This window comes from Amphibalanus amphitrite, unplaced genomic scaffold (assembly GCF_019059575.1).
Source record: "Amphibalanus amphitrite isolate SeventyFive unplaced genomic scaffold, NRLGWU_Aamphi_draft 000960F_arrow, whole genome shotgun sequence".
Classification (NCBI taxonomy): domain Eukaryota; kingdom Metazoa; phylum Arthropoda; class Thecostraca; order Balanomorpha; family Balanidae; genus Amphibalanus; species Amphibalanus amphitrite.
In genome coordinates, this window is record NW_024882454.1 from 85,949 (window position 1) to 112,202 (window position 26,254).

Here is a 26,254-nt window from a genome sequence, read left to right on the forward strand (position 1 = left end):
TGGATAGGTCTCAAAATCTTTTTTCTTTACCAGCCCCACGACTGCTGGTTTTCCTGCAGCCCGTTGCCTGCCTTCAGGGGCAGGCAGAAGCGGAAGCCACTTTTCCCATAGACCCAGACTGAAACTCGTCGTTCGTGCACGGAACGTATGTTCAAACCGTCTTCTGTTTAGCTTTATCTGTGTACGCATGCTTTACTTTCGTGTCCGTGTTTGTATGCATTCAGGTTTTACATGCATCCAGCCTCATGAATTGTCTTTATGGTCTCGTTGACATGAGAACATAAAAGCCACCAACTCATTACAGATGACTTTTACACGCGTCGATGATTTGTGTTTCTCCCATTGCCAGGTGTGCAGAGTGTATTACAAACTCATCGTGACTCATTCATCTTCACAGAACCGTTTCGTGAATTTAAGACGCGCTCATTGCCCAATTCTCAGCATAAATGCTGTTTCTGTGGGAGTTTTAAGTACCTTCTGACTCGACCTCTGTCACAAGCACCGCAGTTTGTTACTGGCGTCGGTAAAAGTGGACCGTGTTGCCGCTATTTTATCCCGTTATTATATACAAACGCAGGCGACTGTGGGAGACCGGACATAGCCATGGCCTTGAGTGCGAGACCAGAGCTAGTAAGTAGATCTACACCGGGGCTCCACCCACAGCACTGAATATCTTGGGCCAACGGCAGTCATGAATGAATCTTGTGTAGTGTGCGCTCATGTTGCTGTCCGTTATAAGTCACAATTCATGTGTGTTTAAGTGGAGATGCTGGGGGATTGTTTTAGTGGACTGTACTTGTGGTATTTCCGGTCTAGATACTGTTTCCGATTCTCGTCTTACCCATCCGTGTCAGATGCTCATAATTCCTATGGTGAATCACTGTTAAAGGTAGACTGCCACCTTTTTTTCACAAAACGGTTTTCACTAGAGCTGAGCCACCTATGTCCCAGGCTGAAGTCGGTTTTCCGAAATTCGAACCCGTTTGCGAGAAATCGGAGACCAAAGTTCAGTTTGATGCCATTTTTTTAGTCCAAGAAAACCGACATCTCTACTGTTTATCGATAACTTTGAAACATGAATTTTCTTATCTTTTGGTAAATATATGTCAAAACTTTGATTGTTTCGAGATCAGAGAAGAATTTTGGAGTGTCAAAATAAAAGTTAAACTTATATATTCAGTAGTTCATTTTTTCCAAAAACTGTGGGAAATGGGGTTTAACATGGGCCAGACCCATTCCAAATGAGCCATGATTTTTAAATGTTTTACGAACTTAAATGCAAAATAAATTAAACATGGCCAATTTCTTATGAAATCATATATTAGTAAATCATAAAATACCTTACTTTTTCAAATAAAATGTAATAATCTTATGACCTTGAAGTCTAGTGATGTGTAAACATTGTCGCTAGACATTAACCGATTGATAATTGTATGATAATCGACAATTTTTTCCGCGATTCACGTGATGATACTTTGTCAGGTGAATTCTAAAATTTTGTTTTGTCCAGGGAATAAATCATAGGCCGATCTGAGAAAACTTTTTGAAGGTGGCAGTCTTCCTTTAACAGGTTATCAGTCTTGACCAACCATTGAACCGGTAATAGCAATCAGAAAATTGAGCACTTTCTAAAGCCTGACCCAGTGTACGGACCCTCACCCATCCATAACCATATTTGGACAACCCTCAGCAGTGGGCGAGCACCATTCATTGCTCTGGAACTAATCACCGCCAGTCACTATCAGTGGGAAGTGACGCCCTCCATTCACTCTCAACACTCGCGTCATCCGTTGCTGTGGGCGTCCCTGCAAGCCATCGCGCCCTCCGCGAACTTTGGGTCACCGAAAACCCATGGTGTGTCGTTTGACGTCAGCAGACCGCGACGACTTGCAATTGGCGCTTCCGGTCGCGTTGCTGTGACGTAGGCAGGGAGTAGAGCTGCAGGTTTTGTTGTAATTAGAGCGGCGGGATTGCAAGGCTGGGGAGGAGGGTTTGCAGCCAACTGGAACGTGGATTTGCGGGACAGACAGACAGTTTAGGTTGAGGCTGGCGTGGTGCGTGAGTGTTAGGAATTTGACGGCACGGTTCGTGGTTTCTAGTAAGGCGGAACGGTTTGATCGCAAAAATGAAATGTTTATGGAGAAACTTGCTGAATGCTTATGGTGATGGTTGAGCTTACGTGTCGGTGCCGATTTGGCGCTAACTGCTCAGACATTCCTTGTGACCCAGAAATGAATCGAGGACTGGCCCAAAACTGAATGGAGGATAGCTGATGAACGGATCGATGGACTGCAGCGAACCAGGGAACATAAATTTAATTTGATCAAGTTCTGATTTATGGAAACACCGTGAACAGATGATCTCCATATTTTTGGAGGTCTAGTGATAACTTTGACGCTGTAAAAAGAGCAGCCAACGAATGTGGTCTGAGCCCGTTTTCTTTTGGCATCACTGTAATTACCTATTGGCACGGTAATCTAAAGCGTCTCTCCTTGTGCTTATGATGTTCTCCTTGGGGATAATGTTTCGCACGATTTTCTTATCCGTGTCGGAAACTGGCCATGAGAAACGTTCACAAATCCTCGTCAAACGATCCGTCGATTGCTGTCATCTGGGCCTAATTAACGACACGGATGTCTTGTCATCAGACGATTCAAACTGAACTCCCGGCTGCGTCGTGTTCGTTTACAGGTGCGCGTTGTTCGACCTCTGGAGGCGAACAGCGCGCACTTCTGACCTCTGGGTGATTGCGGATCTCTCTCAGAAGTCTGACTCACGTAATTAGCATTCAGCACACTACGCAAGACAGTTCTTTGAACCCACGCTGTCTCCGTCATAGAAGCGCAATTAACGCAACAACAGAAGTCCGTTTTGCCCGAAACGCCCTTGTCATTGTTCGTAATGAGGTAGGCGTCAACTTCGTAACACCTCGTACACACTAACAGCACACCTTGTAAATGCGGGTCTTTTCACTCCCGGTCCTACTTCGGACAGAAAACCGGCCACTCTAGGGGCCGTCCAGCCAACGTCAATCTCGTCGCGTGGACTTGGCGCGTGCCAAGGAAGCTGGCCTTCCGTCCGCAGAGATTTCCGCTCGGTTTTGCTGTATCCGACTGGCTACCGTCGGATACAGCATGGTCCATCCCAGCGCGCGCACATCCGACCGGGAGTGGGGGGAAGGGGAGGGGAGGAATTCCCACCCGGCCGCCGCGGCCGCTACTACCTCGACGCCAGCCGCCGCCGGAACACAGCTACCGCCGACCGGACGGGTCCAGGGCCAGTCGAGCTCCAGAGCTCAGTGTGAGAGGTTGTTTCGGTCCGGGACCATGGTCACCACAGCGCCAACTGCGTCGGTTGGAGTGGCGATTGGAGTGTTGGTGTTACTCTCCTGCATGCTGAGCTGTGCTGGAGGTCCTCCTGTCTCGAAGGTGCACTTCAGCAGGAGCTGGGCGCCCGCTTCACCTCGTCGTCACTGGAGCCGACCTCACGCCGCGCCGGCTCGTCGCGTGCGCTGTAATCGCGCCTGTCAGCGGGAGCGGGCCAAGGCTCTGCCTCCGTGTCAGCAGACGGCGAGGGATGCCGGCCTTCGGTGTGGAGACGAGATGATACGCTACAGCTACGTCGCCGCATCCAACAGCTGCGTCCCCTTCCTCTACGGAGGATGCCGAGGAAGTGCCAACAACTTTCCGACGTTCGAACAGTGTCGGGATACTTGTAAAACGGAGCCCGAGCCCCCGACCACAAAGACCTTCGGCGTGTCGAAGGTATCGCGAACTGGCGGCGCTCGTCAGTGGAATCGACCGGGGTCTCGGCAGGACGCCTCACAAGGATCCTGGCAGGGTTTCAGAACCTTCCGACCTTCGCCGCGAGACACCCGAGTTCACTTCGGCATTGGACCGCGAAGAGGGGGTCGGAGGCAGCCCAACCAGCTCTCCAACCGTTTCGGCGGTTTTCGCCGAACGAGTCCGGAGTCTGCTGGAGTGGCACCGCGTCGGATCTTCTTCCCCGGCCCGATCGCCTCCCGGGCTCCGGTACGTCGGCAGCTCGCCAAGAGTCGCGGCGCGTGCTTCCGCGCTCCCCGCCGAGCTGGTTGGCCGTGCCGGGACGCGGAGGTCCGCTACTCCTTCATCCACTCCACAAACAGCTGCGTGCCGTTCGAGTTCCGCGGATGTGGAGGATCCAACAACAACTTTGCCACGTTCTCAGAGTGCAGCAATCTGTGCAAGGCGCCTCCGGTTCAAGGAGTGGGCCCACGTCGGGCTGCGCGGCGCTGCCGACTACCTTGGCAGGCGGGGCCTTGTCGCGGCTTTGGTCCGATGATGAGGTACTTCTACAACGATCAGAAGGCGGCGTGCGAGCTGGCGCTCTACAGCGGCTGCGGAGGCAACACCAATCGATTCGTCACGCGGCACGCATGCGAAAGGACGTGCCTGCTCGGGTGATAGGGTCGCCGGAAGGGGAGGGGAAAGGAATGTAGTGGTTACCTCAGCTGCGACTCTGAGAGTTCCAGGAAAATGGTATGATACATCGAAAGGTTTGAGAGTTAAAGGCAGGAGGACACTTGAGAGTTAAAGGCAGGATCAGAAGTGTCCTGAAAGATATGGTAAAATGTGAACGGCCTTATGGCGGCAGTTGGGTTTGTTTATGTTTTGTTTATTGCGGGAATCACCAACGTGGGCAGTGGGCATGTCTACACCGACAGGACAGGCGAAGTTGACAGATTAGACGTAACCAAGTGGTGATGTCTCAAAAGGCCAAAGTCTCTATTTCATGTTGCTGCTGTCTGCGTTGGGCTGGGTAAGTGTAAGGCATGGAGCAGTATTCCAGTGTTTGTTGACTTCGTGCCATTACTTGTTTGACATCGATGCTGATTGACTTGTAAATAATTCGCAAGATATAATGAGGCATGTTTCTTTTTGCACCCTGACTTATTGCAAGATGTTTGTGTGATACATTGTGAGTGCTTGGCATGTGCCCCAGAATGGACTTTTGTCGTGGATGACAACGCCTATCCAGTCATGTATTTTGACGTTCATGTGCTGTTCTTACGCCACTGGCGAAGTTGTTATGATGTGACTAATTTGCGCACATCGTGGCATTGCAGCAGCCAACAGTTGTTGTAATACATATATGTTTTTGCACAGTGCTTGCTTTATATAACCCTAAAAGGTTTGGTGGCAAGGTCATTGGCACAAAATGTGCATATTTGTTGTTTTATAGTGAGGAACGAAGGAAGACTTGAATGCCCTTGTTTAAAGGCAGAGGATTATAATCAACCCTTCTTTCTTTCGGTAGCCTGTGAATGGCGATAAACCTGACATCACCTAACTACGTTCGTTACCTATACCTATTTATGTAATATTTCCTCTCTTATTTATCTTTCGGCATAATATCATCTTTACATGTGAGGCCCTCCAGCAAAAGAGTGGTTGGTTAGCCTATGTGCTTTTGGTGTAATAACTTTAAATGACAGAGACACTCCTGTAAAATGGCTCAACAGAAATGAGAAGAGGGTTCGTGCACACATTTCGGCAGTGGTTTCCAACAGCCGTTATACGTATTCATCAATGCAGATCGATTACTTTGATGTTGGCAACCAACCACTTAACCCGCGCCCCGTAGGGCTACCGGCGGACCCTACCACCCGTAGGGGGGGGGCCGTTTCGGCCCCCCCCCCTAAGATCTCGGAAAGTTACCGGCCGATTTTCAAAATTCAAACGGCGTTCGATAGCCCCACCCGGGAACTACCTTGTGACCAAATTTCATTGACCTAGGTCAAACCGATGACGTCACAGGTCAGGTCAAAGGTCAGATTTTCACCGTTGACAGGCAATTCAAGAAATGTGCTGTGAAAGCGAGTAAATTGGTAATTTATTGAAAACCATCGATGGTACATTGTTCGTCAAACACATACTTTGCTATCTGAGGTCACTGATACCAGGTCAGGTCACAGCGAGGTCAGGTCACCGGGGGTCACAATATGAATGTGTCGTGTGATACATGTTTTATGGTCCATTTTACATGACAAATGCGATTATGTGGGTTAGGCAGCCTTTGGGGCCAGCCTAGGTCACCTTTTGGTGAAGGTCAGGTCAAGGTCAGGTCAAATTAGGTCAAATTTCAAAGTTGATATTTTTGCATAAAATGGGTATCGATTCGATGCAGCTCGTCACGGGGAGTCTAATGTTGGTCTTCGTTTTGCTCTACGAGTTCTAGAATTGCCAAAAATTGAGTTTGAAAATTTGACGTCATCATTTTTGAACAGTTTTTTCGCTATAACTTGGCCAAAAAACGAGGTATCGATCTGAAATTTGGTATGTGGATAGAAGACGGTAGGCACTATCACATATATTCCGGTTTTTTTCGAAACTCAAAAAACTTTTTGGATTTTTTGGCGAATATATCCAAAAAAAAATGCTTTTTTGATTTTTGGGGGTCAAAACTCAAAAATTTCAAAAATTCGAGATAGCAGTTTTGTAGCCCTGTCAATTCTACACCTTTTATGTCTTGATCATTTTTCTGTATCTTCAAAGCTGTAGTCCTGACAGGTCTTCTCGCGAAGGTCTTTTTTCGGTCGAAAATGACAGAACATGACGTCACTCTGACGTCATTTGTGGCCAACCTATCATAGCCTCTGGAAAAATTTTTGGTCACAATGTGTAAAATTGATGCCCGGAGGGGTCCTGAAAGTTTGGTGGCGATATCTCCAGCCGTTTAGGAGATATCGACCGAAAAGGACAGGGGGGCCGTTTCGGCCCCCCCCCCTACGGGGCGCGGGTACCTGGATGGCCGTACGTTTCCCAACGCCTCTCCCTTTCCTATTCCTTTACAGCAACCGACGCCGAGGCCCGCAGACGCTCCGAAACGGCGAAGTGGCAGCATAATTAACCTTGCCAGCAAAATCACAAGATGAAAAGATCTAAGACACCGCGGAAGACGCGCTCGTTAGGCTAAAACCGTATTAAATTACCCTCGACACGCTAAATCACGGGCACGGCACTGAGCTGACACGGGGCTGAGTCATTTAGTTTGTTTATGAATTATGTGTAATCACGTTTGGCGTTTATTTAGTCGCCTCGAGTCGAGTCAGTGTTTTTGGAAGACGCTTGGGTCATGAGCCGAATTAAATCATTTCTAGGAAGTGAAAATACGTGTCTAACCACTTGAAAGTCCACGTGAGTTATAATCCACGTGAGTAATCATGTGTAAGTGAGAAAGTTGAAGCCACGTGAGTAATACCATACCTAATCTTATCCAACTAACATTAGTTTTGAATTGTACCTATGGCTTCAAAGCTCGTTCCGTCAACTGGGCCCGGATTATATTTGAACAAAGAATGATTTAACCTTCGCCCTGGTGGGGGGGGGGGCCATTTTGGCCCCCCCCCCTGTGGTTTTTCAGCGATAACTCAGAAACCACTTGAGTTAGCGCCCTGAAACTTTGTATAGCTGTTTATTCAACATTTTTACATCATGTCCTTTTTTGGGGGGTTCGGGTCAGGTCAGGTCAGGTCACAAGGTCACCAAAACTGACACCACCTCTAAAAAAGTTCAAAGCTCTCTCAAAGGCACAGCTTTTATCCGATCGATGTAAAATTTACAGTACTTGAAGATGTCGCCCAGCTCTACAAAATGGCTATCTCGGATTTTTTATAAATGTGACCTAAGGTCAGGTCAGGTCATCGCTGCTCCCCATTATAAGTCAATGGGAGAATCGAAAAGTAGTTGTTTTTCAGCTAAATCGGGCGTGATTGTTCCTATATTTCGTTATTGAAGTGTCTTGGGTCAGCAAATCACAGCCCATGTGAAACCATTTGCTTGTGACCTCGCTGAGGTCACGCTAGGTCATCTCCCTGGTCACCAGAGGTCACCAGCGGTTTTTCTGCACTTACTTGTTATTGAATAGAGATAGAGACTCCGTTCGACGTTTATCGTGTTTGTCTCGTCAATGCGGATCGAATGATATGCAGCATGACCTATTTCGGTAAGGTCATGACCTTGACCTGAGGTCAAATTTTCAAAATGACCTTTCGAGGTCAAACTATATATCATTCGACGCGTCTCGACGAGCCAAGCACGATGGTGCATGAATCGTTTCTCTATTTTCTCGTGAATGCATGCTATAGTTAAAAACATTTTCAACGAAATTTGCCAAGTTGACCTTGCATGACCTCTGTAGGCCAAACCGTTGAGCTGAGGTCAAATCTGACGAACCTTGGCGAAAGAGCTTGAAAAGAGCTATCGATTGCTTTTTTCCGCGGCTCTCTAGCTCTTCTAGTTTCCGAGCTACAGCGGAATATGTCCGGCAACACCGAAAACACTGAAATTTGACCTATGATGACCTCTAGCGACCTCAATATTGACCTTAGCGAAAAAATGACCGAAATACTTTCGAACGTACTTGTTATGGGCTTTCGTTTGCTTTTTTCCGCGTCTTCCTAGCCCTCTTCGTTTTCGAGTTAGACGGGGGGGTCATTTTGGCCCCCCCCCCCCACCAGGGCGAAGGTGGCTCAGACCCACACCAAGGCGCGGGTTAACGTGTTTATTTTCACAACTCTGGTCTCATCATAGATAGGATGCTGCACGAAGTCGAAAGCATTGGTAAGCATCACATCACGTATGTCACGTGCCTGACCAGGGACACCGCATTGGTGGGCGGTAGTGTGCAAAATGTGGGCGTTGAACGAACAGTCAAACTAGGTATACCTATTTTTGACGACGCCAACCATAGATATACAGACTATGACGCCAACCCTGCTATTATTAACAGTGCGTGCAAAGTGAAACTACATGCGTGATCGATTGTAATCGACGTGAAACGCTAGATCGCAAAATTTTTATTAGAATATGAAATATTTTAGTATGAAAATGTAAAAACATTCATGTGGAACCATTTCACTCGTGGGGCAAGGCCGAAAGTTTATGGGAAGCCCCATTTCCTAAAACGACATTTGTTCCAAAAGACGAATTAATCCGAGAATGTGATGTGAATTGTCACAGTATCCCTCAGACTGATCGATTGGTGAGCAGACTCGAAAATGGAGCTGGATGGATCAGATCAGGTCCGCAACACTACCGAGTACCGGACATAGGGCAACGCTGTATGCTGAAGCTCTGCTACTGCTGAAGCTCTGCTCTGCTACGTGGTTGTCTGCTACGTTGTTGAAAGACGAGATGCAGGTCGTAACACAGCTGACACAGCACGACTCGTAAACGATCAGCTCGGAGCACTCTGCGCCACGTACGGAGCAAGATACTTAGACCTGAGAGATCGTCTTCGCGCCTGTGAGCACTTTGGGATCAATAAGACTGGCTTCCTGTACACCCGGGATGGGGCCAGAAACGTGTCACAAGAAATCCTGAGCGAAGTTGATGGTTTTTTAGATTAGCTGTCAGCGACCGCCTAGAGTCGGTACCGATCGGACAGCACCAGATCGAGCCCGCACCGCCTTATTCAGCTCCACGAAGGGTCTGTGGAAAACAAGACAGAAAGCTACCTGCTGCAGTGATGCGACTAGCTCATCTGAATGTTCGATCGCTTGTACCTTCATTGGACGACGTCAACATTTTGCTTGAAGATAACGATATAGATATTCTGTGCATTACTGAAACATGGTTGCAGCCGGATCTGGATTCTCGGTTCCTTATCTTCCCGGGCTATAAAATAGTCAGGGCGGACCGCCCAGCACGTGATGGTTCAAATGTGAGAGGCGGTGGGATCTGTATTCTTTACAAGTCACACCTGCGCGTAGAACGGCTGGATGTTCCATCAGCAGGCTCACCACTTGAGAGTATGTGGGTGAGTCTTGGCGGCAGACGGACATCGGTGGTTGGTGCTGCATATCGACCCCCAGCTGCTCCCGTGGCCGCCACCGATGACCTTCATGATCAACTGCTTTATCTTCACAGCTCAGGACGGAAAGTGTTTGTCCTAGGAGACATGAACCTAGATTTGTTGTGCCCAGAGAAGCCTGGGGTTGGATATTACAAGGAAATGTTAGCAGGGCCTATTTTAAGACAATTTGACTGGGGTGGCCAGGCAGTGGTGGCGCCCCTGTCTCTTGTGTGGGCCCCCCCCCCCCACCGAAATGTTGATGTGCGCAGCATTTCGATGGGGGGGGGGGGGCGACACAATCGAGTCTCAGAATCTTTTATTTGTGACGGTAGTACGTAAGGGCTAATGTTTCGGGAAAGTGTCTGGAGGCGTTTATTGGCATAGTTTTTTTCTAACATAGCCCTTTCGGGCGCTGCATGGAAAGAATTCAGCCAAAAGTCGGCTGTGCATGGTGCAACCCCCTTTCGTCAGAGAACTTTTACTGCTTATGCCGATGGCCCTAAAATCCCCCCCCCCCCCGATCCGTCCATGATAAACAAAACACCTTCCCATCCCAAGGCAGCGGCGTCACTCGAGGTCACTTAACCGGTCGCCAGGATAGGGGAGGGGGGTCAAACGGACCCCTCTCGGTTTTTCGCGAATAACTCGCGTAAAAAGCGACCGATCGCGACGAAACTTTTGGTACCCTCACGATAATCAATTTTACACCTACCCTGAAAATTTTATGACCCTGACCCTAATGACCTTTGACCAGTGACCTACTTTTCAAGACCATGTTTGGTCGGAATCGCGATTCGGCGTGTCGGCTCGCATTAGGCGCGCGTTTGCAGTCTTTTCGTGGTTTCAAGCGTTCAAGCATGTGATATGATGTTGCTCCCATGCCAGCATTAGGGTGGGTGTCAAGGTCACTGGAAGGTCAGGTCAGGTCATTGATCTTTGATGTCCTCAGTTCACTTTTTGGAGTTTTACTTGTTTCTAGGCTAGTTTTTGGAGCTGAATTCGAATTTAGCAATCATTTGAACATTAACGATGTAGTTTTGGTGCCTTCACTACATGTTACGAAGCTGTCAGAGGCGGTTGCCACTTACTACGAATACCCGGCAAAACCCTTACCGGTTGACCTGACCTGACCTGACCCGACCTGGCCTAAATGCATGAAGAATCATCTATGATCATAACTAACATGATATTCGTCATCAGCACCCCGAAAAACCCCATAGGAGCCACCCTTTACGACGTTCTAACAGGTCCCGATTTTCTCGACTTTTGGGTCATTGATCTGACCTGGAAGGTCAACCGATGACCTAGGACCTTAAAATTGGATATCATCGGCTTTCTCTCGTCACGGGCAACACGCTCGTTTTTTCCGCGAAGCTCTAGCTCAATCAGGGGCAAAACGGCAAGGTGGGGGGTCTAACGGCCCCCCCCCCTTCCCCTATACGTCCGCGGCTGGAAAAACACCAATACGGGCGAGGATTAAACCGCCGCCCGCCAGATTTTTCTCTTGGAAATACCCTCGTCAGAAGCAATGCGTGCACGTGCGTTTGAAAATCCGCTGTTGATCACGCGGCCAGTCTCAAAGCCACATCACAATTCAATTTTGCGGCCAATATCTCGCCACGCCACTGCCTCGAGACGCTCTCCAGATTTTGAAGAGCTTATGGCTCTGTAATGCCAAGAAAGATGCATTGGTGACCACTGACCAGTGTTGTAATTTGTATATTGCTATTTGTCATCGATGCGCCATTGATACCTCAACCGAGATATCTTCTCAGTTGTGGTAAGGCGCCTGAATAGTAGGACAATCCAGTAGCGGTATGGCGTCCCTGAGGGGCGCCCCAGTAGTGACAGGGCGCTCCAGTCTCGGTAGGGCGCCCCAGGCGTGACGGGGCACCCCTCAGTAGTGTAATGAAGCCCCAGTAGCGGCATTGAGCCCAAACAGCGGTGGGCGATCCACTGGTTGTAAGGCGTCTCAGTTGTGGCATAGCGCCCCAGTAGTGGCAGTAAGGGCGAGTTAGTTACTTGACTTACTGCTAGAGTAAATGCGCCCCAGTAGTGGTACGGCACCTCAGTTGTGGTAAGGTGCACCCGTTGTGATAGGGCGCCCCAGCTGTGTCAGGGCGCCCAGTGATGGTAGGGCCCGGTTGTAGCAGGGCGCCGGAGTAGTGGTAGGGCGCCCAAGTAGTGGTGGGCGCCCCAGTGGTGGTAGGGCGCCTCGTGGCGGTAGGGTGCACCAGAAACTTAGGGCGCCCCAGCACCAGCGGAACGTCACAGTAGTGTTACGACGCCGCAGTAGTGGTACGGCGTCCCATTTCTGATAGGGCGCCCAAAGGTGGTTGGCGCCCCAATCGTGTCTGGGCGCCCCAATGTTGATAGGACACTTCAGTCGTGGTAGGCGCCCAAGTGCTGGTAGGGCGCCCCATTGCCGGTAGTGTGTCCCAATCGAAGTAGGGCGCCACAGTTGCACTTGCGGCAGGGCACCCCCAGTAGTGAGAGGGCACCCCCATTGGTGGTGGTGGCGCCTCAGTGAGCCCTTTTCCCCCTGTCAAGCTGAGTTGCGCCCCAAGAATGTGTCGCATCCGTGATTGTCGGCAGCCAATATATGTGGGCGGACTTTTGGGCTGTTTTTTACTGGGGTGGCAAAGTAAGACGACTGGGGTGGAAAACCGCACCACTGGGGTGGGTTTTGCCACCCCAGTTAACATGTTAAAATAGGCCCTGAATGTTAGATGACTTAAACCTGAAGCAATTAGTGACACAGCCAACGAGGCCAGGCCTAACGGAGCAAGCTACCTCAGGAACAGGAACTCTGATCGATCATATTCTGGTATCTACAACAGATGACATAGCGACTGCCACGGTAGTCCCAAACAGTTGCAGCGACCATGAGCTGATCATCGCTCATATACCAACTGATCATCAGAAGCGATCGCGGCCTGAGATCGTCATCCGTTCGACGCGATTTTTATCCCAGGATGCGCTCTGCCTTGACCTGCTGTTGGCTGATTGGAGCGGCGTCTACGAGGTGGCTGGAATGAATGAAAAGTGGTCGGAATGGTTATTGGTATGGTCACCCATTATTGACAAACATATGCCACTAGTAAAAATAAAACCAAGACGCGCACCCTGTCCGTGGCTCAACAATAACACGCAATTGCGCGATTCGATGCGCGCTCGAGACGAAGCTCGCGTCATCTACCAACGAGACCCTACCCCGAGGAACAAAGCAAAGTTTCAAGTCAGAAGAAACGCTGTTAAAAAAGACTTTCAAAACGCTCGTTCGTCATTCTTCTCGACTTCTGTGGAAAACTCGCGCAATTCAATGTGGAAGAATATCAAACAATTCTTCTTATCATCAAAGAAGAACACTGCGACAATGGGAAATGATGACCCACAGTTCGCAGATCTGCCAACGCCCACTTCGCCACCTGCGGTCCTCGAGTAGCTGCTGAGACGGAGGTTCAGAGAGATGGACGCTCACCACAAGCTCCTCGCCCACAATGTGTTGTGAGCGGAGCTTTCCGCGTGAGTCCAGCAACGTTACCTGAATTGAGCGCGGCGCTGAAACAAATGTCAGATTCAAGGGCTAGTGGGGACGATGGCATCACCATTCACATGACATGATCCGAATGACTTTTCCGGTGATCGGAGTTAGTTTGTTGCATATCATCAATGCTTCTTTAACTTCTGGGATATTGCCTGATGCCTGGAAAATTGCCAAGGTCTTGCCGCTCCTAAAATCAGGATCAATGTCTGACCCAAACAATTACAGGCCGATATCGATACTGCCCACGGTAGCTAAGCTAGCTGAACGAGTGGTGTGTAATCAGCTGATGCAGTATCTTTTAAATCACAACATTCTCAGCAACCAACAGCATGGATTTCGCCCTGGTCACTCTACGGAGTCCGCACTGTTGGACGCCGTTAGTTTTATCACCAAAAGCTTAGATTCTAAGTTGGTTACTTGTTTGACTACAGCAGACACTTCAAAAGCATTTGATAGTGTTCCGCATGACCACCTCCTCAAAAAGCTTGGTTGGTACGGCATTGACACGCATTGGTTTCAAAACTGGCTGAGAGGTCGACAACAGCTCGTGTGTGCAATGGCACTGCTGTACCAGTTACTCACGGAGTGGTGCAGGGATCCCTGATCGGGCCAGTGTTGTACCTATTGTACACCAACGACTTTGCAGCGTACGTCAGTGATGCTGAAGTCGTCATGTATGCGGACGACGTTCAGTTCCTTCACTCGAACTCAAGTGGGAGCATCGACACCCTGAAGGCGCGGGTGGCCAGCACCTTAACTGAAGCGCACTCATGGTTTGTTGACAACAGTCTTAAAATCAATCCAAAGAAAACGGAGGTTGTGCTTTTTAGGACGCGCCAACGTCTGCTTACCGATTTCACTGTTACCTTTAGTGACACAGTCGTTCAGTCTTCTCCGTCAGCAAAGGTGTTAGGAGTAGTTCTTGACGAGAATCTCTCGTGGAATCCTCAGGTTTCACTTGTTGTTCAGCGGTGCTATGGAACTCTCCACGGGCTCTCGAAATTTTGTTGTGGACTTTCAACGGAGGTAAAGGCATTTTTGATAGAGGCACTGATTTTTCCTCATATTCTGTATTGTCTGAGTGTATGGGGTGGTTGCAGTGTCACCCAGAAGCGTCGCATTCAAAGAGTGATAAATCATTGTGCTCGTATTGTGTTTTGTAAGCGTAAATCGGAACATGTCTCACCACTACTGAGTTCGCTTGCATGGCCCACTATTGATGATTTGATCAGCAAGCGAGATGTTTTATTTGTGGATCGACTGATGTACCACCCGTATGCTCCACGTCACTTGCAGAACTCGCTAGTTCACCGACGCGAGATATCCAGCAGAGAAACGCGCTCCACTTCCGCGGGCTTGTTACAATTGCCTCGCATCCACACAGAATTTGCGAGGCGTTTTTTCACTTACCGTGCAATTGCGCAATGGAACCAGCGATCGTTGACCGAGTGAACCATCCTGTCAGTGTATGTCGCCATGTGTGATGTAATGCTGCCTGAGCTTTATTTGTGTGCCTTACTGCATTTCATGTGAATATTACGCCATGTACTTTTTTGTAACAATCATAGGCTAAGTGTGCTATGAACCATCAATCGCGGTCTGAAAAGCCATAGGTACAATGGAGACCGTATGTACAAATACAAATACAAATACAAATACAAATACTTGACTGCTGCGAACATCAGCATTCAGCAGCCCATTTCATCAGAGAAAGTCTGTGACCAACTGTTTCTTATGAATAACAGCCAGGATCGTTGTCGTCTTTTGCTCCAGCTCAGTTCAACATTGGTTCAACATGCAGATGTAGCTCTTGCGGCACCGCGCTCATTCTTATGTGTTGCGGTACAGCCTACTTTCAGGGGTTTGCTTGTACTGCCATCTAGTGAAGGAAATCAGCATGTCGTGCGGTACAGCCTACTTTAAGGGGCTTATCAGTAATGCCATCTAGCGGGAGAAATGAGCATGTCCTGTAGTGCAGCGCATGTTCCTGTGTTGGACACTGCTCTAACCCAGCGTTATTCGTTATAAATGAATTCAGTTTAAATGTTTTAGTTTGTGCAGTCGTGAATGTACTCGTATGGTGGGACGAGGCTAGAGCTCGCGCTAAACAGAGTTTCATTTTCTACCAGCTTATCAGTGGGTTCCAGTTGCTGTGGTGATTTAATTTAGTTCTTATGATTGATTTAGTTTAGGGCACAAGTTTAGCATGCCCATCTGTAGTCTTGATTTGTAGTGAGCTGGACGCGATCGTCGGCCCGTCTCACTGAACTGAACTGATTTCAGCTGGTTGTGCCACGTGTTTCCATCATCCGTATGCCACCATCGTCAGAACTCGGGAGTTTAATACATAACGAGCGCCGAGGAGTTTCAAATCCATGCTCTCGTCAGTCGTCACCTTGAGTCTAATACTCAGCTAGATCATCAACTGAGCTATGGGATGGATAAGTACCTTTAATCATATACGGTATGCGTGACTATGGGGCTTCAAGTCCAGTCTTTTCATGACCACATTTTTTTCGTAATACACATCCTGTAAATCCTCCAGCCGAACCCAGAGTTGCGCTACCCGGTAACAATGAGTTCGTAGCTGTTCCGTGCCGTCAGATTTACAGTTAGCCTGATCCGCTTATCCACGCCCGCTTAATCGCAGGATGTGCAGACCCTCCACCCCAGGGTTACAAGCGAGCCTTCTGATTAGAGGTGCAAATTTAGCCTTACTAATAAGCTAGAGGCCGGTTGTGCATATTAAATGCATTCCGGCACGGTATTTTCAGATGCGGTGGTGGTATGTTGATGATACTCAAGGTATACGCTATGTATTGTAACCGAATTTTATGTGCCAGTAATACATATATGCTGACTGTACGAGGTCTAAAAGCGCCAAAATCAAACCGACACTCTTCCATTGCTGGCATTGTTATTACCTACTGCAAGCCATCCGCGCTTTTATAGCCTCGTATTGAATAACGGTATGCTTATATTTACCTACAACCTCATGAAGGTGCCTGTTGCAGGCTTTGCCTTTCATTGAATCGTCCAGCGACCGTCGCGTCGGCTGCCCCGTTCTTTTAGTTTTGTCATTGGAAAAACACGTAAGAATGTTGAACATGCGCTCATGTCATATATGATAAGCCTAGCTTAGCCTGAATTTGAGTCGTAATCCGATGGCTGAGCTCGACCGTTTTGTATCGTGAGTGTGCCTGTTTTGATTGTGGCTTCTTTTCACATTGCAAATTGAACTGAATTTTCATCATTATAAAGGAAGCTAGCACCGGATATGTCAGCTTACTTATATGAAATAAAATTGTTAACCGTCGACCTGCGGCCACCTGATTTATCTCACGTCGCATGGAAGTGCGACTGACGTTTCATTTCGTTTTGACGCGGACTTTACCGCTGGTATTATGAAAAATGAATAACCCACGCACACAGCAGAATGTGTTGTGCGTATTTTACGTGCTTGGATTGGAAACGTGAGTAGCATTCAATGCGCGTAAACGTGATTGCGGCTCTCGACGCGGTGCTGTGTGTGGTGTGTGCAGACCTGACATTTGTTGCCGCAAATTTGGCTAGTTGGAGTTGGTATAGACCTATCTATGCAGTTGCATTCATAGATCGGCCTTCAGGCTTCATATGTAAAGTACTCGTTTATATGTGCTAAGCATGTGAGGTTTTTGTAGTTACGGGCAACGCCTGCTGCATATCGTCATGCAATATCCGCTATATCCATCGAGGTTTTGCACAAAATTATAGATTGCCGTCTAAGCTACAGCCTGTCAATCCAAGATTAGGGGAGAGCGGGGAGAGTTGTATCATGTCCAAGTTGTATCAGGGCGAATTGTGCCAAACTTATCCAATGGATGGCGCTCGCGACACGACCAGCCGACGAGGTTTTCCGGGCGCCATCTTTCCCTGTTCTGTCTTGTGGCTGAGTGGACGCGTCTCGAGGTGAGAGCCGATTTTATGTTTTTTTTTAATGTCATTCTAAAAAATAAGTTGCAAGAAAATGTGTGTTCTGGGCATTTAGATGTGCACGAATTTGAAAGATCTCCGTAGCGGTGGTGAGGGTAGGTTCTAAGGCTGCGTGAATGAAAACGGATTTCTCCAGCTGTCCGCTGTTTTTTTTAGCACGAGGATGTTTTTTCCAAGATGGCGGCTAGGTACATGTTGTATCAGAGCCGGGTGGGGTATGTTGTAACATGTATGTATGTATGTATGTATGGGTATGTTGCTTTTGATCGCGAAAGCTAAGCCTTGGCTCGCGTTTGTAGGTAGCTAGTCAATGCTCGTTCCATTTCGGCACAATGTGTTGGCTTCTTTGCTCTTAACGGGCCACTTTTGCGTCTAGTCTGTTGATGTTTCGTTCGGATTGCATTGACCTAAGTTTGGTCTAATAAAGTGAAGCCTTTGAACATACCTATACATTGTATTAACCCCATTTAATGTTGTTGTTATGTTCAAAACCAGTAGCAAGCACACTCCCTGAAACGTGAAATAGTGATACAAATTACCCCACCATGTGATACAACTCACCCAAGCCATGGGGCAAGTTGTATCAAAAACATTGTTCTATTCGGGAGACCGTAGAAAAAAAACTGGTAGAGGTAGCGGAAAAGTTACTTTGCACAAAAAAGCAGAAGAACCAAGGAAGGGGATAGTATGGAAATAATGAGTTTATCACGGATAGTTACGAGGTTATGGGTCTCGGAGTAAAAACTGATACAACCCACCCCACTCTCCCCTACTACCAAGTACCATCCGTGCCAATCCGCTAGGCAGTCAACGATAAATAAACATCAGCAGCATTTCCATTGAAGGTTATCGACCTACAGGGGACTCCAAATCATGAGGGGTCGTCCAGTATCGCTGAACGGTTTGAATGGTGTGGATTACGACCGGCCGGCCGCTGCCTGGCTGCCGCCAGCTGAGCCGACGAACGGGGCCAGTCAGCTGATGATAGCCTGAGGCGCTGACCGGGCTTTCAATACAATACACCCCAAGGCCTGAGGCAGGGGAACGCGTGACAACGGGTGTGACCGATACTTTCGTGCTGCAATGCGTATTTTGTTGACATGTTTTGTGGATGCTTTGGTGTTGTAGGAAGTCGATACTTTGAAACTGAGGAATTAACTGGACAGTGTATTAGTAGACCATTGTTATCTATGAGTAGACATTTAAACACTTTTCCCGAAAAAAAAAAACATTGCTGGTAGATTTCAAACAATATATGAATCCAGAGATGCATATACACTTTATCATATAAGTACCGAGCAAGTATCGTTTTTCACGGAGCCTGAAAAGTCATCCATACGCCATCGGTGTGTCCGTCTGCTATGTTAATCAACTCAAAGGTCAAACATATGTAGGAATGTGTCTAACCTTGCGAGCCGGCTCGAGCGTCCGGAACCCCGCACGATCGTGCTGTTCAAGACACCGTCTCGCGACCGCGGGAGGTCAGGGAAGATTTGTACTATCTACAGTTTCAATCCCAAATGGTCCTGTACTCTGCAGCTTGTTTCAGTAACCATGGGTCTGTTGGCGTCTTTTTTGTAGACGCAATTACTTGAAACTGGACGATTCCTGGACCCTTCGTCGATAACGAAACTCATGTATCTATCTAATAAGCCATACGTCGATTAAGCTGAGCTTTGCGCCGATCAAAGCTCGTTATATAACACTTGACGTGTCCCGTCTCAAACACTAGGTGCAGTCACGCATTTTTTTATCACGCGTGTGCTCTATAAATTGCAGCAAACAATCTCATTTGAATGCAGGTGGCCTCAAACTTGCACCGCGGCATCGTCAAACGGGAAAATAACGGTATTAAGCCTTGTGATTATGCGCCGATCAAGTTTGCAAACACGAAGCCTGATGCGCTGCTAAGGTGGCACTGCAAGGTGCATTGTTGCAAATCCAGTTCGACTAAGCCTTAATGAATAAATGCTCAGCAGTGGTTATGTCTGTCAAACAGTGCCGGGATGTAGAGACTAGTCAGACTGGCCCAGCGACATTGGTGTAGAAAAACGAGCCGGGAGCTGCAAAAATTGGACCCGCTTATGATATCATCTCTGCGGGAAGAAGGCATGTTAAAGGCATTTGAAGAAAAAAAAAACTTACTAAATGTCAGATGACATCAACAGGGAGTACTTAGCTTCAAGTGCCTTTGTTTTTTTTTCTTATTCTTCTTCAGATGCTGGAGAATACTCAGTGATTTCACAATAATGGCATGCTCCTTTCATTATTCCGTTTAATTCAGTAAAAGCGCATTTAGTTACCCACGTATGATGAGCTACCATGTTTGACTCAGGTCATCAATGCAGCGTTTGTTTCGCCAGCCAGAAACATCCGCCAGCCCCACCTCCGAGCTGGCGGTCCGTGATTTCACCTACCTCTTCTGACATTCCTCAGCGACCATGCTACGTGACCTGACATAACCACCGGCCCTGCTGCGTGTGCCAGTCGAACTGAGTCAGGTCCGGCCTATCATCGCCCGTGTTTCGCCCAGGAATCGCCATTGTATCGCTCCGGTTTTGCCCTTAAACGGCAGTGAGAAATGATCGGTGCGCTCGCTGTGTTCGGTGTTCATGTCTGTAGGACGACGCTCCTGCAATAACACATATCGAGAAGCTTTGTAGGTGTGTGTGGGGGAGGGGAATTTAGTTGCGCTGTCATGCAACCACTCAGTGCTTCAATACCAAATTTTATGGCGATTCACGATCATGGAAATGCTGGGGGGGGGGGGAAGACTGATGCGTCATTGATTCCGGATGTGAAACTCAAATCGAATCGCGGTCCTATTGCATTGTCTGGTGCTGCGCATGTGATCGCTTATAACACTTGATCTGCTTGCTATTACGTACCCATGTATTGCGATGCATTCGAGAACGTTTCAGTACCAGACCAGTACAAGTATAGATAACTGCATATCAAAGAAACCACTTTATAATTTCTTGTCATATATATCTACCGATGCAACTTGCAAGCGTATTGACAAACACTGCGTAGGTTGCTCACAAACGATGTTGACAAAAACACACACGGCAAAAATCCCAAACCGGCCCTGTCATTGCTATCGCCCACGTCTGTTCAACAAAGCAAAACGCCTCTACATAGAACCGGTTTAATCGATTCATGACCAATGCGACAACGTCCTATCGGATTCAGTCACCCAACACGAAAGGACAAGACAGTACACCAGTCCAGCCGTTCTGATTATAAACGAAGAAGAGCTCTGTGCACAGTGAGAGGGAAATATAAACTCTCATCCACCGAGTAAAGCAGCCCGTCGGCACCCATCGGCGTCAGGCATTTAGTCGTGACTAAGGTCATGAGCTGATGATCGGACCGGGTGAATTAACCCTCTGAGTTGATATACACCACGGAAATATACTTGGTAACTGATTTCAGAAACCAGTTTCGTAGACAACCGGACAAGGTCAACTGACCACTGGCGGATCCAGGGCGGGAGGGGAATGCGGTGGAAATGTTCCCCGCAGCGCCCGGAATCGGTAAGAATTGGCCGTTTCCTTTTTTAATAAATTATAAAGAAAACCAAAAGCTTTTATCAGAGAAGTTCGCTGTAAACAACACAGCGATGCGTATGGAATCGATATCCCAGGAGCTTTTTTTAGAAACGCTTTTGGGGTTTATCCCTCTGCAGTGTCCGAGACCGCCTGGATCCGCCCATGCAACAGAAAACATCTCTGCTTCTTCTAACGACTGGCATAGCTCCACCCAAGGCCGGTTCACCGGCTTAGCTAAGCCGCATGACACATGAAGTTACATAAACTAAACCCGAGACCGTTCCACTTGGGTTATTAGTTCTCACACTTCTCACACGTCACACCCGTATATGAGAAGTCAGCGTAACAAGGCCATCTGCCTGATGGCAGAAGGTGAGAACAGGAAACATCCTGTGATGATGTAATCGATCACTCTGAGACCCGGCGAGCGATGCGAGCATGGCTGCATGCGAGGGCACACCCTGCTACAAACTAATATGGTCTGATCGGCCCCCACCCCCTGACCCCGTCCCCCATACGCTAGGGTCGCTAGGGTAAGTGAGGCTGTGAAAATGGTACTACGGGTGAGGGTTATTGGCAGCTATAGGATCCAGTGTAGCTGAATAGTCGGATGCAAACCATTTAGGTAGTTTGTAACACTGAATGCTTCCCTTGCAAGACAATGAAACGAAACCCTTGCGTCTATCGCTGCCTGAGGGTCTCCAGATCCGGAGGTGCAAATGCTCAGCGAACTCGGTACCGTCAAACGAATGCTGAACACTCATAAGGGCTCACGCATGGTCGACCATGGGAAGTTCCTAACTCCTAACTTCCTAAGATTACTTTTTGAGACGTTTGAAGGTCAGGGGAAGCGCAGTTGGGGTAATGGGGTAGAGAATAGAGATAGTGGGAGGGGGAGACGGCACCGCGTCTCCGGTTTACACGCTAACTATACGGACCGATGTCGGTTAGTGTGGTGTAAGCTCCGTCCAACAGTATTCTCCCGAGTTACGCAGACGTGTTCGAATTTTCACTACGTTAACGTTTCACCGCAGGTAAACGTCATGTTTGACGTTTGGGCGTTACGTAAAAGGTTGCAGTTCTTTAGGAAAAACGTGCTGTTATTTTTCAGTGTTTAGCAGGAACATGTTTTTACGTAGGTAGGTACTATGTTTTTAAATCATCCTATTATTAGAAATAACATTGCATAACTACATAGTTACTTTGCGAACGTCTAAAGTAATATTTCTTCCGTAGGTCTTCCATAGAAAATATACATAAAGGTCTACAGATCTTTAAACTTACCGTATTTGAAGTTCAAAGCAGTTTTCACCACCTGTCTTCCCTCCCACCTTTCCAGACTCCCCCCAGACCAACTCCCCAGACTCCCCCAGACCAACTCCCAGACTCCCCTCCCAACTCCCCAGATTCTTCTCTTATCTCCCCAGGCTTCCCTTGCCTCGGCAGCACCGTCTGACAGTCTGACAATCTGACAGTCAGACAGTCTGACAGTCTGAACGACATAAGTCGGTCAGTGAGCGACCTGGCCCCACATGAAACCACGGTTTGTATCGTAAAATCCGACTTTATAAAAGGTTAGGTATGCCAACGTTCAGCTCTCTATTGGCAAAGCGTTCAGATTTTTTTTTTTTTTGAAAAATACCTTCGGAGGGATGAACATTTTTGATGTCATTCAAAAGGAAAGAACAGAACAGAGACAATAAAAACACCTCCAACGAGCAGCAATTTTATTCAACACTTCCTTTCCCAAAAATCACACGTCGCACCGCTTCCAAATCCAAACCCCCAGGGGCACACACGAGGGATCGATGCCCGATGGTACATTTTTTATACACCGCCACCCATGAACAGATGACCAGGAGTGTCCCCTTTCTCTATCCTAGTGACACACAGAACCATAGACCTCTATACAGCTTAAATACGTGAACGCGTACAGAGGTCTATGACAGACCATTACGTTAAACACCACATAACTAAATATGATAAAAAGCGGCATTCCCAGCTAAGAGTAGGAAAAAGCAAATATAGGTGGGGTAAGCACTAAGCATGCTGTTAGTATACTAGCAAAAGCGAGGCAAAGTAGTCAAAACTGCAAACAGTTGGTGACTGCCCTCCTACCTACTCGGCTACGCCTAAACCGATACACACTCTTACAGGGAATGCTCATGGGAGGAAGGCAATCGCCTGGCAACGGAGGGGAGCAGTCACACAGGGATTGATGGTTGCAGGCATCATCGCTGGTCGGATTCAGGCCGGGTCATTTACTGAGCCTTTGTAAGACGGTCCAACAAAGCAAGGCTTGCTGTCAGACAGACCACAGAGGCCAGTTCCAGGTGGTTGGTGTAGACATGATCAGACAATATCACGAATGCATGTGCACAGAAGAACGTACCCCCCCCCCCATTGGTCGGACATTTTGTGCTTACACGTGCTTCATGCAAACGTGACTGACATTCGGTACACGTGTCAAGAACAATTCGTTTTACCAAACTGTTTTTAACTTTTGACCATAACACTTCGGTTATAACGGTGATGATGTCGATAGACGAAACCTCTCCGCCAACAGTCTATTTTAAGTTTTAAATTGTGGATGTTCATTAGTGCTCAATTAGTGATTTCAATTACCAAAAAATCGGGATACTGATACCAGCCGAATTCCAGCCAAGATCACGGGAAAGTACCCAAACCGAGCCAGGCTGGGAAACCAAGAGAAATAATGGCTTTTTACCAAATTCACAGGCTCCTATATATCTAAAAGTAAGAATTTATTATGCTTACCGACAAAATGGCAAAACCATTAAGATTGACACACGAAATACCAAGCTGGTTATTCGTTTGACGTTTGGTATCGGGAAACCAAAAAGTTTGTAGCAGATTGACATCTCTATTCTCAATACGTGTGGCGCCAATCAGATAATGCATTTAGGAACGCTCCTCCCCGCGTGGGGGCGATATTAGTCACAATCGCCTTTTTTATTGGTGTATGAAATGGGCGGCGCGCAGTGCCACCAAAATTTTAAAAACAACTTGGCAAAACAGCTCCAAAGTGCATTAATTTTGCATCCCGTTCGACAAGTTTGATACAAGAACTTAGTAGTTCTGCTCAACAAAGCTGTCTTATTCAGGTGAGATTACTTGTCGGTGTGCTGTAGGGATTTTAGGTCTCATGATGTTACGCATTTGAAATAAAAACGAAGCATTTATGTATAGTCCAGAAGCATTCATTAAAACGGGGATAACTCATACATTCCGTGCATTTGGGGACCATTTCCTTCCGTCCACCGTCCCCCTGAGGGGCCACTTTTCCTCACCGGTATCGAGGATCGTTACCAGGCTATAAAAAAAAATGGTGAGGACAAACTTATAGGGGGCGCCATCCCTCAAGGGGTGGGGGGATCCATTGCCTAAGCTAAGGGAATGGGGTGAGTAAGAGGGGCGCCTATGAAGCTTATAGGGGCGCCTCCATGCGATCCATGCCTTGGTAGCGAGAGAGTCGCTTGTGTAACGTTTCTCAGAGGTGGTGCGCCGTTTGCGGCAAATACATATGTGGGTACTTAAAAGAGGATGCAGAGCGGAGTTGCGGTTAGACGGTCAGAGGGTGTGGACGCGTGCGTGGCCCGTCCCTCGGTCGGTGGTGGCGGAGCCCAGGAGTGCCGCGGTTTTGTTTGGCTGGTGAAGCGCTTGAACTAATTGACAGGTGTAACCCAATCAGTTTTGCCTGGATTAGTTTCGCCTTAACTCCCCAGGGCCGGTAAGGGTTCGGGTAGCCGCCCTAGCGGTGACGGCGGTTTTTGAGCGCTTTTCTTTTTGGGCCGCCTGCCCGCCCCGCCCGGGTGGCGGCGAGTTTTGAGCGTTTTTTCTCCGTCCGTCCGCCCCGCCCGGGTCGCCCTCCGTCCCCCCCGTCTTCGACGCCCATGCATTCATTATTGTTCACCGCTTTACGGAAGTTCTTCCAGAGGTTGTGATTCTTGAGACATGCGGTGCCGCCACCTCTCCTCTTCTGTGTTTCCATCCGATTGAGATCGCCGATGCAGACCCATGGCTCTTTGCCGTCCTTGGACACGGCCCACTTGCTGTGATCCTTGGTGTATTCAAAGTCGAGCTCGCTCCTGCCCTGGATGACTCGGACGCTGCAGACGTTCTCCACTTCATAAGAGTCGGGGTAGCGGTAGGACGGCAGGGAGAATGGGGCCCGCCGCCACGTCTCTGCGTACAGGTCGGTCTCCAGCGCCGGAGCCACCAGACCGCTGTACAGGTCGTGGCGGTAGTTGCTGCTCTTGGCGAATGTGGTGAGCTTCACGCCTTCGGCAGTAGTAGCGATGTCCACCTGCTTAAAATATGGTTGGTTGTCCGGACATAGGCTGTAGTGGGGCTTGTCTTCTTCTCGGTCTATTGGCTTATCATCATGGTCTTTCCAAGCGTGACAATAGGGTTTTGTAATGCTCAACTGATTGATTATCTTGTCTAGTTCGGAATCAGTTCCTTTAGTAGCATCAGTTCCATCAGTACGGAACGAGATGCATAGGAAACTCTGGCCGGTCCAAGGTCGTGTGCCGGTTGCGTATCTGTAGCCTGCTCCTTTTTTCGGCGCTGGAGGGAACCTGGGCACGGTGTGGATCATCCAAAATCCACAATTGCCTTCGTGGGCAAGCACCCCCTTGGTGTGACCTTCAGACCCCACCGCCTTCTCATATTCTGGCCAGTGGTCGTTGTAAAAACGGTAAAAAAGGCCCTCCCGTCCGTGGTTTTTGTAAACGGGTGCCAACGTTCGACCTGGGTGAGATTTTTTGTCTTCGATGGACACTTCAGACAAGCTCCAAGGGGTCTCCGTCGATGCCATTGCCGAAGAGATGTGCAGGTATGCCAAGCCTTTGCGGGCGAACCCGGTGGCGTCGGTGAGGATGGGCAGCTTATACAGCACGTACCAGTCGACCGGGTCGTTGTTGTGGTCTCTGCAGACGAGCTGGCCGGCGGAGGAGCAGTCGGAGGGCTGGGCGGCCCACCCGCCGGCAGCCGCCGTCAACAGGATGGTCAGCAGGAGCACCATGGCGCACTGGTCACAGCCACGCCGGACGGGGGTGTCGGGTCGACTGAGGCAAGGCCCTATATACCGACTGAGGAGCCCTGACCCCCTCACAGGTTGACACTAGTGTGCACGACGCTATCGGAGTACTGAACTGGCCTCGAGGGATGAGAAATGTCACCGGTCACGCTAATACCAAGTGCTTACTGCGTCTTATGGGATGATTAGCATATCTTTCCTAAAGCTTCCTTATCGAGCCAATAAGTCAGGTAACGTCAGCAAACTGTATTTTCTGGTCTTATCAAAGTTTTACTACATGAGTGAGCT

The 26,254-nt window shown here is 48.4% G+C and overlaps 1 protein-coding gene across 1 annotated transcript; it reads right to left on the reverse strand.

Moving 5' to 3' along the window:
- Positions 1-22,622: 22,622 nt before the first annotated feature.
- LOC122368590 (deoxyribonuclease-2-alpha-like) lies at positions 22,623-25,990 on the reverse strand. Its single transcript, XM_043342681.1, has one exon. It carries the CDS (start codon positions 25,949-25,951, stop codon positions 24,677-24,679), a length of 1,275 nt encoding a protein of 424 aa, XP_043198616.1. The 5' UTR covers positions 25,952-25,990; the 3' UTR covers positions 22,623-24,676.
- Between the last annotated feature and the right edge of the window lie 264 nt (positions 25,991-26,254).